Source organism: Pieris napi, chromosome 8 (assembly GCF_905475465.1).
Source record: "Pieris napi chromosome 8, ilPieNapi1.2, whole genome shotgun sequence".
Taxonomy (NCBI): Eukaryota; Metazoa; Arthropoda; class Insecta; order Lepidoptera; family Pieridae; genus Pieris; species Pieris napi.
In genome coordinates, this window is record NC_062241.1 from 12,972,522 (window position 1) to 12,989,950 (window position 17,429).

Genomic DNA, 17,429 nt, shown 5'->3' on the forward strand with positions numbered 1-17,429 from the left:
TGATATCGGCACATTTTTAGTAGTGACGGGGACGTCAAAGAGATAAGTGCTTGGTCTGTGAAGGATAACGTCATTTTTTGTTTAGTGTCGTTTTGCAGTAAATCTAACCGGTAAGTTATATGTTTTAATTAAAGCTATATCGTCTTTATCGTGAAAGTGACATTATTACATTAAGTTCTAACAAATCTGTAACGATTCATTCAGAGTATTAATGTCACTTTTCGTTTAATGACACTATTACTTTAATATCTCGTATTTTTTCGTCAACTTACAACGACATTATGTTAAAAGTGTCATTGATAGTTAATTGAATTCACTATGTTTAATTTGCTTTGAAAAGTGATATTGACACAGTTTCTTTAGTGACTCTTCACTGTCATTCCTTGTAAGAAATCACTATTATTATTTAAACTGTTAGAGACATATTAGTGATAAAGCCGATGTCATTTAAATTCTCTTCAAAAATAATCGAATGTAAGATAAACATTACGACACTTCAGAAAATAAGCCTTTATTTTTTTTGTATTTTCATGGTTATTTCTCTCTAAGTTAATTGGTAAACGTTTTAGTTTGTTTTGTGACAGCATTTTGCAAGCTTGACAAAAACATATCTTATTATTTACAGTTACAATGCCACCTCCGAACCCGCGGTCTTTGAAGTTAAAAAATATAATCAAAGATTTGAATAAGTTCGATTCCGAAGATAACTCATTCGCTTCAGAAGATGATCATCAGCCAAATTTTCCACATAATTTACAAAGCTCTGAAAATCCATCGCAAAAAGAAAACTTACGTGTTGCTGAGAAAGATAATAATAGGAAAGTATACAAACCTGCATTAAAGTATTATTCGCCGAACGTTGCGTCTGAGACAAAAAAAAATCAGTCACATTTAACTGAGAGACCTAAAAATGTGCAGCAAACGCAGAGTTTTCGAAACAGAAAATCATCGTGTTTCTCTTGTTCTGGCGAAGATTTTTCTCCTGCTTCTGATGACGATAAAGAATACAAACCTTCTGCCGCCGATAGTTCATCGTCACATGATTCACTGCAAAGTACTACAAAGAAACCCGTTAAGCAAAGTTGCAAAGCTCAATACAAAACTACGCTAAAAAAAAATTCTTCACGTTCGTCTTCTGGATCGAGTTCTAGTACCTCTACTTCTGATTCCACCAGCACCAATTCTGATTCCGCCAGCTCCGACTCTGACTCCAGTAGTTCTTCTTCTGACACAGAATCCATCTCACGTGAAAAAACAGAGGGTCGTCCTCCACCAAAAAAACAAAAACAAATAGTTACACCTTAAAAAAAGCAAGAACCTACAATTAAATTACCTGAAATACAATCATTATCTACTTTACAGCTACTGAAAGACATTTACATGTCTTCGTCAGATGACCAAGATTGCAGTATACCTGAATTAGAACGCGATTATACAGACATCACTAATGAGCTCCTCAGCAATAACTCAGATAATCAATTCACTGTAGACAATGTTAAAAATTACAACCCTCCTATTAACTCCAACTCAACACACAATCATAACGGAAAAACCCCACTCTCTTTAAAAACTATAGCCACTCAAGTTATTCACAGGTTTGGATTATCGTTGCCACCATACGACAAAACCACTGAAAACCAAGACGAATCGTTGGTAGTAGAATCACAAGTGGTCAATCACATAAATAATCCATTGCCACTGAAAACACTTGCGATGAGAATAATAAATAATGGCGTAGACTCGTCAAGAGACGTTGGCATGCCTTGTGAGCTTCCAACTGAATGTCCAAGTACTTCTTCACCGTCAAAAAAGTCGCGTAAACGAAAGACAGGTGTAAACAAAGCAGCTTTAGCTAAGAAACTACGCAATAGGGGTGTAGAGTACAAATGTTTAAGATCAAATACCTTGAAACCTGCGAGGGAAATGGGACCTACGTGCAATGATCGTTGTCGATTAAAATGTTCAGAGAAATTAACAGAGCATCAGCGAAAAGTTGTTTTTGACAGGTATTGGAATTTAGGATCTGTGTCTCTACAAAGAGAATTTATTGCCAAACACATGACTGAAGTAAAACCCAAATATCAATATAAAAAAATAGACAGCAACCGGAAACCTAAACATGCATTTTATCTAACTATTGACAACATAAAACAAAAAGTTTGCAAGATTTACTTTAAAAGGACTTTGGGGATCAATGACAGACCGATACGTACTGTAATCGAAAAACTGAATTCTTCTGGGATAATTGAACCGGATCTGCGTGGTAAACATGAAAAACATAATCAAGTTAGAGAGGATCTTCTGTCTGGCGTCCGACGACACATCGATAGTATTCCTAGAATTGAGAGCCATTATTTGAGGAAACAAACCACACGAGAATACATTGATGGTGGTAAAAATATTACAGATTTGTACAATAACTACAAGAAAGATTGTAAAGACAAGGGTGAAGATTTCGTTAAAATACATATATATCGGAAGGTGTTTAATCAAGATTTTAACATAAGTTTTTTTATTCCTAAAAAAGATCAGTGTGGCGATTGTGTTGCGTATAAAAATGCAGAACCAGTTGAAAAAGAAAAGCTTCAAGAGAATTACAATAAACATTTGATAGAAAAAGAAAAGAGTAGGGAAGAAAAAACTAACGATAAAAAAGCAGTAGACGAGAATCATATAGTAGCATGTTACGATCTTCAAGCAATGTCTGAAGGTTTAGTGACGTTATTCCTAATTTGGAGCCATATCACAAAATAAATAAAATACGAATGATAGTGACACTAAACGAAATTTTCAAAAAATACCGTGTTCTAAAGGGGTTGAAATCAAATTAGTATGCCGATCTTAAAACTGACTTTGTTTCCTATGAATACTGCTGAAAACCGGACTTAAAAATCTTCATTTAAGCCAAAATTGCATTCTTCGAATATTTTGGAATTTTGATCGCTTATTACTCAAAAGTACCTTTTTTGTGTAGTGACGTTGTCGTTATCAAGGTGCGATATAATTATGGAGATTTGCCAGCTCAGTCCTAAAACTACATATTTACTTTATTCTAAACATATTTTAGTCTAAATAAAGGCATAAAAATTTGTTAATAAATCACGTTTGGCAAACAGTTGTTATAGATAATTTATCAACTAACCACGAAGTTAGTTTAAGTATTCTTGAACTTTATTGAAATAAAAAAATGAAATTCAGGAGTTTAAATTATTTTATAGCAAATACCAAAAACTAGGTTAATTTAATATAATATAGGAATTTAGATTTGTTTGTATAATTTGTTTGTAATATACTATTTTAGAGTAAAATATAGCAATGGTCAGTACAATGTCAGTCCAAAATCGGCTAAAGAAGTAGGTATTTGCAACAGGTCTCACCGACGTGTTAGTTACTTGTTTAACCAACTATAGAGTTTAGTCAGCTTATTATTGTTTCTTATACTATTGAGAAACATATGCCATCCTTTATGCTTAGACCCTTCACGTAACATTTAACAAGCGACAGAAATTCCGATAACATTTTTCATAGATGAAGAAAAGAGTAACAATAATTATTAGTTTTTCCTTTCTTTGTAATCCTAAAACTAAAAGTCTTCTATACGTACGGCTCGCTTATCTGCTACTTTTAATGGTCCAGTAAATAGGCTATCTCGCTATTACAACCTAATAACTAGCATTGTTGAAAATATTGATATATTTTACAATTATCTTCCAACTTACCGTAACTTTGTGTATCATGCACTTAATGGGGTTTAAGTTTTTATTTAGTTTTAGTTACTTTTTTTGTTTCTTTATGGGGTTGCTTGTTTAATTTTTTTCCTTGTTGGCTTGCTTATGTTCTAATATAACTGATGTGTATGTGAGTAAAATTTGTGATGTCATATTTTATTGTATAATTTTATGCATACAGGTTGTTTAAGAACTTATAATTAAATAAATAAATTAGAATTTTTCTGTTTTGATTATTTGTTTAATATTCTGACACGCGGTTTACTCACTTATTATACAACACTCATAAACACAAGTGTGATAAAATGCAAGTAAAAATATTTTTATGCTGTGGATGTTCTTTTGTCATGGTAACAAAACAATATATGATACAAGTTCCTCCCTCGATTCCTAATGAAGCATAATGGATCCCTCATCAATAGAAATGTGCGAGAATATACTCGAAGGACAGAAATATTATTTGTTATGGAATGGAATTTGATGAAAAGCGAGATTGTACGGAGAATATCAAAGTGACCGGTTAGTATTAGGTTGCGGATACAAGACGCAACTATTTAGGTGAAACATACATAATCGTGCACTATATATGGGAATTTAATTTAGATTTACTTTATGTGTTATAGAAAAATTTAAAACACGAGCTCATAGTATGTAAAAGGTTATTAATGTACCATTGAAATGCATATTCTCCTTTCATTCATTTCCTAGCATTGCGTGATTGTAGAATATTATATCAGAATCTTTTCTTTTACATTATTTATTTGACTGACCACAATAGTATCATTTACAAGTACCGATTAAGATATATTATAGTAGTTTGGCTTCCTTTAATTGGTCTTAATAATCATGCATTTACAACTTTCAAAACAACAAAGTTTAGTGAACAGAGGTAATTTTAATGAATGTGCGCCGGTCTTTACCGAAGCCAGCAATCAAATCGTTCATCCGATCCAAATGACTTCTTACACAAGACGTGATTCTTTTACAAATTGAAGATGGACGCTATTAGTGAGAAAGTTTACGTCTTATAATATTAGGTGTAAGGACCTAATATTATAAGACGTAAACTTTCTCGTACGTAATAATAATATTATAAATAATATGAAATTGGCGTTTTGTATGAGAGGATAGATTTTTTTTTAATAGAATATATTTAATTAATAAAAGTCTGTACCATTGCTATCCATGCACTTTTGCCATCTTATAGATAGTTCATTGATCCCATCAATAAAATCTTTGAAGGCGGTTTTGGCTGCCCCATCCGAGTTGAGTTTTTACCATGCAAGAAGTTATCCAAATTTCGAAAAACTGGTAATCGTCCGGGGGGTACGGTGGATGTCTTAGACATTCCAATTGAAGCTCCTCTAATTTGGTAGCAGTCTGTTGTGCAGTGTGTGGTCTACCGTTGTCGTTAAGCAGCAGTGGCCTAGAGCAATTGATCAGCCTTGGTTGCTTAGCAGCTAGCTTTTCCAGTTGCTGACAGTAGACATCTGCCGTAACCGTCTGACCAGATTTAAGAAAGTAATTCAAATATACTATTTAGCAATTAAAAAATTATTAGGATCGAAAGTACTTTTTACTTTCTAATATATTTGTAATGACTCTTATTCCATTATCATTTGATTTTGATTAAATTAATTTAGACACTCGACAAATATTTATTTGACTTTGAGACGAACCTGTTGACTTTCTACTTCTGGCGAAAGCATCAAAATACCTTCAGAAGTTTATATTTCTGAAACAATTTAGGAATTTTATTCGTTAGGTATTTTTATATTGATTGATTTTATCCGCGTAACATCGAGTTCATAGTGCTCTCAAGTAGCTGTATCCGGAAGACGTGGAACTGAATAAGACAGTGACGAGGGTGCGTTGAGATTTACACCGGGCTTAAGTGATTTAATCTCAATTATACAACTAATTTCGGTGTATTCATTTACAGGAAGCTAAAATTAAGTATAAGTCTCAAAAATATCGTAGTAATTATTTAGGTAAAAGTATAAAAAATACTAGATAGGCTACAACTCGTCAATTTTATGCATATTTTGAATATTAAATTAATTAATACTGGTTTGCCTTTTGGAGTGAGAGTGGATGGTCTTTTCCTTTACCAACCTTAAGAGACTAACTTCGATCAGTCTGACCACTCGTCCCCGTGGACTAAAAGACCGGTCCCCCCTGAAGTCGAGAAGTTACGAATAGACTTAGGCGTTATTGTAAGACGGATTCGGGGCAGAGAAAATTCGCGAAAAGTTTTACCTATAGTTACACTTTAAAGTCTGGTTTCTATTGTTTTGGTATGATTACAGAGAAAACTTTTTACTAATCTGTGAAGCCATTCAAAAATGTAAGTGTGTGAATTTATTAAACAATTCAAAATTCAATGAAAAATCATAATTTAATAAATTAATATCAACTGCAACTGCAAAAAAAACAGTTGAGAGTGTAATTTCAAGTTAAAAGTAGTTTTTTTACCAATAAAATAGAAGTACGAAATTTCAAACATAGAAAACAAATAAACGTAGGTGTTGCTACATTTGTTGTTAGTGTCGATACATTGCCTGTTACTATACTTATTCATAATAACCCAGAGTGGCCACACACAAATACAATATTAAGTTAATATATTTTACTATTCCAGTTTTATTTTTCATTTAATTAGTATTGGCTTATAATCATTTTGTTGTATTCTAGTAGCATTATGTCGAATTCATCAATTTATCTCTTTCTGACCAATTATGTTTTTATTGTAATAAAAAAAAACTTTTTTATACGATTTGATTACAGCTATTTTGTATAATTCTTAATGAAGGTCAATTCTACAATTTACCTTTCCAGGCAAGTGAAGTGAAATCTAAATAGTAAGGACAATTTAAGATGGTTTCTTTTTACGAATTACTTTTGTATTACCATTTGCTGCACTGGTATTATGTAACTCCCAAATAGCGTTGCGATGCTGACTGGAATGGTGGTTTTTGTCTCAAGTTAACGTAAAATACATCAAAATATAGTATTGTCTTTTATTGGAATAACTTTTACACATTTAAAGAAAACTGGCAAAACAGCGTGCATGGTCACGGTGACTGTAAAGCACGCGAAACTTCGGAAAATTTTAAAATTATGTAAAATAATTGTAAATTTATAATAATACATATAAGACAATAGTTTGTATTTCAATTGCAAGAGGCTAAATAAAACTTCTATTTGTTTCTCTGTAAGTAAAGAATGCAATTTTATTTATCGAGTAGGTTACACACTGATACAATCCTTACAAGACTAACACAATCTCACCTGTAAGTAAAGAAACAAATAAGATTAAAATACAATTCAACAATCTCAGCATATTTGTCCTTTACATCTTGGACAATGGCAGCCAGCTTGACGTGACACGACGCGGCTCACTCACGAACTAGCAGTGCGCGCGAATATTCAAATTAAAGAGATCATTCTCTTTACATACATAACTTCAATCCGGTAAAAAAGTATTTTCTTTATACATCAAAATAGTTTTAATTTATTAGAAATATAATTTTCATACTACAAAACAATTTTTTTGGCTTTTAGACGCCTTGTAATCGACCTCTCTGATAGTAGATCCAAAATTATCAACTATGGATTGATCCATTCATAGATTTCTTTTTCAACAACTACATTTTAAAGCGATAAATCTTTGGACGGTAGGACTGAATGGTAACTTTCACCGGTGCCACCTAGAAGTCTGGCGTTCCACTACAGAGCGCTTTTTAACACACTTTATGAAATAAGCTGCTATCCCAGGTATTTCCGAATCGTTACCTACATAGGGGCCTAAAACAAAGAGTTTACTGCTTTCTTAAAGGCCGGCAACGCACTTGCAAGCTACCTGTTGTTGCGGGTGTCCCTGGGCGGCGGGAAGCACATAACTTTAAGTGATCCGCCTACGTGTTTGCCTCGTGTCACATCAAGAATTACTTAAAAACATATATATATACCAACTTAAAGTTATAAAAAAAACAGGCTCTGGCTGAGACGATTTTCTATTGAATTATAATGATTGACTTACGAGATTGTAGAATTTTCTAGAGAAAATTATTATGTAAGAAAATACCTTAAAACTTTAGGCTGACCAGAAAAGAATAATAACAATACAACATCTTTAGTTTATCGCCCATTTAAACGATCAAATTATATTACATTTTTATTAAAATAATACCAGTAGTATTTATTATATTTTACCCTTCATTTACAAAAGACGCGGTGTTTGCCTTTGACATCATTAATTAAAATGTCAAAATATAATGACGAAATTTTGCACAAACTAGGATAATATTAGGTATTTTCTTAATCTACAATCTGAAATCCATTAATCTTAATTTTCAGTGACACGGCTATTCTAAACTAAGTTTGGCGCACTGGGGACTTGGTACATTAATAATTGTCGTGTTAGGTATTAGATAAAACAAAAAAAATCGTTTATAGTATGAATTGAAATATTTTCGTTATGCTAATGTTATTTTAATATTGTTCGTACGTCAATTTAAATGTAAAAGAATAACACCTTTAAAGTTCATCCTAAAAGGTACTCAGTCTTTGCATCGGTTATAGAAGAGTAAGCCACCATTTGCGAGTATTATTTTTGTTTGCGGGAATCGACCCAAGTATGTTCTATTGGACTTTGGACCCTATGTATAAATTTTAAATATCTATGTCTAGCAAAAAATCTATTGGAATATATATAAGTTAGGTACCCAAGTATTATTACTTATGCTTATTAGATATTCTATACAAATAATAATAGAATATCCAAAATCAATGTGTCAATGTCACAGAAGAATTCGATTTTGACACATCACATTTCAAAAATGAAGGTAGGACAAAATAGTTATAAGGAATAGCCTACTATTTAGTGTTTTATTATATAAACCATAATAATTACATGATTCGGAGGGTTTATAAAATAAACACTTTGTTTAGAGAAAACATGTTGTTAATTCTTTGTTTTTTAACGTTAAAAGTATTTGTGATGAGTGAACAATGAAGAGTCCGATTGAGGTGAGTAAAATTTTTAATTAATTATCATTATTTGTTAAACACCCAACAATATGTTATTAAATTACTCATTTGGGATTTTGTATAGCGTATTATGTATTATATATATTATATTATTATAATTATATATATATTAACAATAATCACCGACATATGTATAACTGTGGACTTTCTAACATACATTAAGAGTAGATTATGTGATGATTATAGACACAATAGAAAAAAGTAAATTTAATTTTGTACAGGTATATATACAAAATAATTATGAAATAATTCTAAAAACAGTTTGCTTGTTAAAAAGATATCCTTGTCATTTCTTTAATTTGGTTCTTAATATCGTATATTCATTAAATAAAAACAGAAGCAGAATATAAACTGATAAAAAACTGTCAATGAAATAATACAAATAATAATTTATGAAGTTAGTTGGAGGATTAAAGTATTATGTTGTTCACTACAAAATATGTTAATCCACGATGATGTGATGCGCCTGGGCAGTGACAGTGTAGTAATTACAAGTGGATTGTTTCGATAGATTTTCCTCAATTTACTGTCGGTCGCTGGCTCCATGATTAAAGGATTTAGGTGTAACGCTATCAATTTAAATTCAGTAATTAACGGTAATTTATTTATTTCCAATATGCATTATGTATAAGTTTACATTGTGACTTTGTGGTCGTTTGAAACGGAACAAATAATAATAATTGAATGGAAATGAATGTTAGAACGGAAATTATATTAATTGTAATTTTATGTTTCGATCACAATCACAATTAATCGTGCGCCTCGCACAGCTAATGATCGTCGATGGTCGATACATCTTTCTCATGCCAATACATTATCAGGCGTAATCCGATGATAAAGTAAATAAATAAAAATAAACAATTATAAAGTCTCGGTTGTCTTCAGACCCACTTTTCCCTTTTCTTAATATAGTAGATAATATAGCATTTATGTTTTGTACAGTTATTTTATAAATTAAGTGTACTATTAACTAAAGATATGCTGTTTTTTAACTGTTAGGGCATTGATACACTCCTTGACAATTTCAGGTTACGTGCATCGTTTGTCAATTACGATTCTGTTGTGCGGATTGCCGCTGGAAGCACGAGCAAAGAGCTCATGAGCTAACCTATGATTGCCCCCTTTGCCGTGGCAACCCCTTCCTCTGTCATCCCCAATACCTTAACCAAGACTTCATTGAACACCTCACAACCCACCTTCCGCTCCGGTGTAGAAAGTGCCAACAAACATACACTACAATGCAGGACTTCCAAGATCTAGACAAGTGTACTACTATATCTGAATTGTGTAGTTTCAAAAGAGATGATGTTGAAGAAAAGTTTGATTCTATTTACGAGAAAATGCGAAATGATACCGATAATTTTGAGGCGATTGTATCTGTTAATAAATCAAGCAAAACTGCAGTGATTACGCCAATACTAAGAAAGACCCACATTGTAGAATACGATTCTAGTGAGGACGATAGTATAGAAGGTAATAAAACGCCCCATGCGAATTTAGCCCCTAAAACACCAAAGGTTGATAAGCAAAATACCCCGCATATTAAGAAATTGAGACAAACGCCACATGTCAAGAAGTGGATGCTGAGGCAGGCTGCTTTCGATGAAGATGAAGAGACTTTGAATGATGCTTCGCTCAATATGAATCCTAAAACACCAACGCCTTCCAGAAATGATGAAATGGAAGGTACGTCTTTGATTTTTTTCTATATTATCTTTATCATTTTATATTGATGTTAAATCCTAGTTGTGTTTCCGAAACTATAATAATATTACCTACATATTATTAGACGGCAAAAATGATCATAACTTGTATCAGTTCCAGAAGCGAGCCAGCAGGTAACGACGCCGACTTCACATCTTCCACACGTTTTAAAATTGGCACAGATTGTTACCACTAGTACTCCAACTAACCCAGCAACAGAAGGCTGGCTTCGCTTTCCTGATACTGCAAATGATTCTCCACTATCAGAAATTGAGACTGCTGATAGTCCATCACAAAAGGTATACTTAAGGTTTAAGAAATTAAATGTTTTCGAACATAAATAACTTTCTGAATAGTATTTAATATATTCGTTAGAGCGATCGATCGAGGCTTGCAAGTATTTTATTTTATTTTCTTTATTTATAACTAAAGATAAAAGGGGCTTGAGACACTATCACTTTTGGACAGGCGTTACCCAAAGGAGACCGTTCCTGCGAATTAATGTTTACACCATATACATATATTTTCCCCTGGAACAGCCTTCCTCGATAAATAGACATTAACATAAAATCAGAAGTTCCTAAATCCATCCAAACAAACTCTTCGACTTTATAATAAAACTCACACATACACGCGTAATACGCATAATGTCACGTGATATATTCAGTATATCAAAAATATAATATTTATATTGTATCGTCTAACGTTATCCGTATATTTTCTTCACTTGCCAATATTTCAGAGACGTCATAAAAGGAGATACCTATTCGTATTTTCTTTCTATTTGAAGAATATTCAAATATTTAGTGAGCAACGCCGTCGCTTGCATGCAACTTTCAATTTGTATCTTTATCGATTCCAGGAATGTACTTTTATTGAAACCGGATCTTTAAGATAACAGTTAAGAAATAAAAATTAACAGCATGGAAATTATTTTACGCATATTTATTATTATTTGAATTCACCTGAACAAAATATCTTAAACTTTTACTAAGACAAAGTTATTCGCTATCCGCACTGCAGACAATTGTATTGTACTGTATTCTTGAAGTCAGTATTGTCTAATCAAAATAAAATATGCTTAATACATTGTTTATCACATTTTTGATTGTTAATGAAGGATTCTATTTTCAATATCCGGCATTAATTTATTTATTGGCGACATATAAAGGACCAAATATTATTAATTATTGTCGTTTATTAATTTATTTTAAAATATATGTCCTTATAACGATTACGTTCTAATTGGCTGTTATTTTAAGTCAACGTGTTATTTTATTTTAATTATTTAAATGTTTTTTTTTTATATTTACAGCCAATGGAAATGCCAAAACTGAAAGGTATTATCGTAGACAGTCGTAGAGGAAGTCAAGAGAGTACAGAAAAGCAGGTCACTTTTCAGGATTCTAATGATTCTTCACTCAAGAAAAAGGTCACATTTGCTGATGGAACTGTGTTCAACCAAGGCGCTCCTAATATTAAGCGGGGTACATATCTATTTTATAGCCATACCAATTACGTCTATAACTAGACAATAGTCAAGAATTAAATCAAAATCGGGAAAAAATCGGAACTTCCTAAGCCTATAAATAAAAGTATGATTGTGAAATAATATTAATTGATTGCACTGCAATACGCTGATCCAGCTTTGTTTCAGCGCCATAAAGTTTATTCCTTTCTTTATGAACGATGATAGTAAAACTTTTATGTGAGACAAGCTGACTTACCTCTGTTGTTGTGTACATTGTAGAATAATGCGAACAGGTGTAATTCGAAGTTAGTACCGATCGTTTACAATGTCTGTTTTACTCCTTAACGTTTAATTAAACAATTTGCAATTTTGTTTATACAGCGCTTCTCTGTTGCTAGATTTCATATTGTTTTAGTGATGAAATAAAATACTCACATAAAATATTTTTTAAATAAATGCCACATAAGCACAAACACAGATTAGACATTTTTAACGCTATTGAAACGATATGCTATACGTAATATTAATCATAGAAAATGTTCTTCCAGTCTATCGCAAGCCAAAACGAATGTTAACTCCAGGCCCACAAAAACCGAAAAGAACTATCACTAATCCACGATTTCAAGCACTTCTTAATAGGTTTGAGAACAGAGTGGCAACGATTACGCAAACCCCACTCAACAAAATAGAGAAGAGCCAGGAAACACCACAGGCTGAACATAGCGTTCTCGCTCGAGCTATAAGTTTCAAAGATAGCCCAGGCCTTGAAAACACGAAAGATTCGGACTTGTTTAGTTCGTGCGTAGATTCTGAACCAAACAATGCAATAACGATGCTCACAGCAAACATCGCAGGATCGCTACAGAAATGCCTCACATCACTTATCAGAACCCAAGAGGACGATACAGAAATACAATTTAAATTTACAGTAACGAAGAAAAAGGTGAGCGTGCAAAGGATGGCGAATGATGGCAGTGAAAATTTTAACGAGATAGACAGAGACGCTATCGTCGAGAAGGAAAACATTTGGTCGACTGTCACTAAGGTCGTGAAAAAGGTGTTTTGGGGCGACAAAGGTAAACACGATTTACATGATATTGCCTGATATGGACCAATTTCATACTGTAAATATACAATTCAAAATACAATTAGATCGATTTTATACAGCCTATATTTTTAAGATGTTATGTTTATAAGAAAAATGAATCGTAATTTCCTTTATATTCAAATATCGACATAATGTCCTTATGGTACCTACTATAATTTACACAGCCGCTAGTATGTGCTACGTCTACTGCGCGCAGCAAAATGCAGAATGAGTTTTATTCAATTACCTAATTCGTTCTTATAAAATATCAAAAGTGCTGACAATATTTTAAAAATTCAGCATAGAAAATTGTTTTCATACGATGTTAGGAAAACAATTATGAAACACGAGGGTTTACCCGTTGAGCTGCGATGCAATATTGCCGCTTTCCATACAAGAATTTTCTATAAAGGTTTTCATCTTTTTAGCATAGGGGATAACAAGGATATTAATTTTTTGATCAGGTTCAATCAGAAAATATTAAATTGTTTTGTTCTTATTTAATTTCATTGTTTCCTAGTTTAAATTATATTTATTTTAGCAGCAGAATTACCAAGCGTTTGTTTTCACTGTAAAATACAGAGAAAGTTTTAGCAATTTTGTTTTGTGTTGCTTCGTATATCTAAATCAATAAATCGAATTAATCCAGATAACAGATGTAGTTAACTAAGTACATTAAAATAATGTTTGATATTTTAACTCTGTTACGTGTTCGTGAAATCGCTTATTCAGCTTTAAGAGCTTGTTTATGAGTTCAAACTGAGTAGATACTAAAACGTTATTATGCTTTAGAAAGCTTTGAGAAATTTGGCCAAGTTTGGAGGTGAAATAGATTTTGTATATTAAAATAATTGTTTTGACATTATTAAACCATATTTGCATAGGATACAATTAATTAGTTTTATATTTTAGAAACACCACACCGATCCTATTGTCACGATTCCACATCCTCATCGACCTCTAAACGCAAGTACGAAGACATATCTGACGACAGTCCGCTGAATCACAAACGTCCAAAGTTCGAAGGGAGGCTCCGTGGAAGGCCACCAATTAGACCCAATCTGGATATGGTGGGCTTAAGAACACACTCAGCGGAGAATTCGTCGTTGCTAAAACAGTTTTCGTTCCCGGAAGAAAGTTTGAACCAAAGCTTTTAGTTTTAAATTGCATGAATAAATTTCATTTAATTAGTTCTTTGTGATTGAATGTCCACAGTTTTCAATTGATTGATTTATAATTAAAAATTATATATAAGGTTATTGTGGCAAAAAAGTATAATAAATTATGAATTATTAGTAGTTTTATTTTATCATGCATTACAATTTTTAGTTTAGCGTTCTGACAAGTACATTATTACATAACTAAGGATTTACTTTATAGTATAATAGCTGACCCGGCTAACTGTGTGCCGCCTAACCAGTCTAATAATAGCGTGTTAACTTTAGTTAAACTTAATTTAGGATTTCATTAAGGTAATAACATTAATACAACTTTTTTGCAAATACAGAAATGTTTTACTGCTTGCCATTGCGAAAGAAGAATGTCAGTTTTACACATTAGGCCTCTTCTCTCTAGCGCCAATATTGCGATACTGCATTTTAAAGCTCTTTCTGATACACGTATAACATTTTTTGATAAGGTAACACATGTCTTCGATCAAGATCATAGCCTGGTTAATGTTATGCATCTTCTCATTCACTTCAAGAGCGGAATTTCTTGAACTGACACGAATTCGATGTAAAATGGTGCGTAATTTTGTCAACAGATAGCACCACATGGTGTTTGCATTCGTAAAATTAATTAATTAATTTATTGTTATTCGATAACTTATCCGATACTTTATTACTTATTCTGCTATTCGGAGCGGAGAGTAATCCACCAAAAAAGAGATAGCTAACATCGGTCCAGCCGATCTTAAGTTATAAGTAGTGTAACTAGGACGACTTTGTTTTATATATTTAGATTAAAGATTCCTTCAAAGACCTGATTGGTTGTTAACATATAATAATAAGGAGAATTTACAAATCGTTTTATTTAATCTAGCGTACAATCTCGTCAATAGTTTTAAAGTGTTATGTTCTTAGATAAAACTTATAAAGTTGAAATTTTTGACATTACGACAACTTGAAAAGATTATTGGCAATAGTCTTCTAACAATGAAAACTATGCGTATATTAAGCTTCGAAAATTTTTATTGACAATAACGTTATCTAATACACCTAACTAAAATATTAGTTTATATTTCAATGCAGGCTATGTAATATAAATTCACAAAAAAATCCTCACATCTTGGTTAGGTTATGATGAAAGCATTGTAACTTGGCACTGAAATTTCTTATTTATATTGACAATTTTGTTCCAAACTGGCAGAATATATACGATTTTGGCACGATTCACTTTACACGTGTAAGCTAGGACGCGTTTAACAAACTAACAATTAATACTTAATAGGGGTCGGACCTTATAACAGGAATCTGTGCTAGTTAAATGAGGTCCTAAGAAGTGAAATATCATATTAATATCATTTATTCATGGCTGCAAATATATTGTAACATTTAATACAGTTTTTCAGTTTTTTTCCGCGAAATCGCGCATTGGCATAAGAACACCAGGCGCTATAACGACCGCAGACGTATGTCTGTGATTTAACAATTAAATTGTATTATTTATTTATTTATTGTCATGTGGAATGTTCAAATCCATCAGATAAGAATCATATCGTAGGAAAAACTAATTTTCCGATTGAGAGTCAAAGTGGTACTCCAGGCGTTACGAATCCTGAATAAACAACATAATCTCTTTTAATCATTGTATTTATAAGAGCGCCACATCTCACTAAGAACCACAAGTGTCTTATGAATGTCTGAACTACATAAGGGGAAAGGGCATTGAAAAAAAATTGACTTAAGTTAATTCTATTCGAAGCCACCCTATATGATACGCGGATGATCTATCTATTAATCCGATTAAAGCTTAATGCCTTTATGTCAACAACGTACAGTCATAGTTATGTATTATCATAATTACCATTAATTAAATTAATGGACGTCTCATTCATCATTCTATACAGATATATCTTGGTTTTGCTTAACGGTTTCAATGTCAAATTATTTATCTAATATACGTGATATTTTCACGTATTCATTCAAACAATAGAAGGCTATTTTTTAAGATCACACAACATTAAATCCATTAGTCGTTAGAGATCTGAAATCTGTGTAAAAGCGTTTTGAATTCGAATTGTGAAATTAAATAATGTTGCCTCAATCAAGGCTCCCAAACGGTTCGGTTCTTTCAAAAGCTTTGTGAGACCAAACCGAGATTTGTTTAATCTTCATGATTGCAACACGTGTTTCCACATAAAATTTCTTAATGAATTATATCCGAATTCAAAGGGAAAACGCCCGTGTGTTGTGGACAAAAGAGCTATTTTAATGTGATAGTTTCCGTTTAATAACAAGAACAACGGGATTGTTTATACTTAGATGTTTATGTGTTCAATAGAAAACCAAAAAAACAGATGAAATATGTACTGTAATTATTATATAAGCATAGATTATATAAGCAAAGAACAATAACTTATACTAAAACCAGACCGAGTATTCTTCCAAATACTTGGCATCTATCTATGAGTATTACTGTTTCATAATAATCGTATTTATACTGAAATGATTGCGTTATACAATGATACACTCTATACAACACTCTTTTCAAAATGCCTCCACTTAATACCATCTATAGGACAAAAACATTCAAGATTCGAAGTGTACAGAAACAACACAGAAACAAACCAATATTCAACCCAGTTTGACATCGATCTTTTCTGTTCATCCATTGACTCTGTGAGACACACACTCCCATCCGGTATTTCCGTTAGAGTAGTAATAAATTTAAATCTTTAAATTGTTTCGTTCTTTTATAAATTCATAATTGTTAATTTTAATTTTATTCTTCCTATTTCCCTAAGGTATTTATGGAATATCTATAGGTGGAGATTTGTAATTAGTATTGATTTAATTTTATTGTAATCATAATTTACTTTTTGTTAAAATACTGTAAATCTTCCTAAAATGTAATAAATAAATAAATATACCAGAACACGCACTCTAAATATCGACTATATTATATCATTACTTGTTTTGATGAGAACTGCACGTTGTACGTTCTTTTGTTCGTCTATTTTTCGTTTCAACTGATGAGTATATTTGTAAGGTAAGAGAAGAAACTAAAAATTCTTTCTTTTGCTTACTGTGATAACTGGTACGTAAACGAGGTAAACCGCAGCTACTCGGATGTCATTAGGTTATTATTACGAATTATTTTCTCATATTTTAACTACAATATTGAAATACTAAACCACATTTCATTCCACATAACGACAATCTTT

The 17,429-nt window shown here is 32.1% G+C and overlaps 2 protein-coding genes across 2 annotated transcripts in view; both read left to right on the forward strand.

Annotated features, from left to right (window-relative positions):
• Positions 1-17,429, forward strand: part of LOC125051743 (dopamine D2-like receptor) — a 122,721-nt gene that overhangs the window by 94,725 nt on the left and 10,567 nt on the right. The window lies entirely within an intron of this gene.
• On the forward strand, positions 8,580-14,334 carry LOC125051742. Its single transcript, XM_047652278.1, has 6 exons — positions 8,580-8,759; positions 9,809-10,466; positions 10,599-10,783; positions 11,800-11,971; positions 12,504-13,031; positions 13,955-14,334. The coding sequence occupies exons 1-6, from the start codon at positions 8,742-8,744 to the stop codon at positions 14,197-14,199; spliced, it is 1,806 nt and encodes a 601-aa protein (XP_047508234.1). The 5' UTR covers positions 8,580-8,741; the 3' UTR covers positions 14,200-14,334.

Coding starts and splice junctions, on each gene's coding strand:
- LOC125051742 (XM_047652278.1), top strand. Junction 10,467..10,598: donor CAGAAATGATGAAATGGAAG/GTACGTCTTTGA, acceptor AACTTGTATCAG/TTCCAGAAGCGAGCCAGCAG. Junction 10,784..11,799: donor CTGATAGTCCATCACAAAAG/GTATACTTAAGG, acceptor TTATATTTACAG/CCAATGGAAATGCCAAAACT.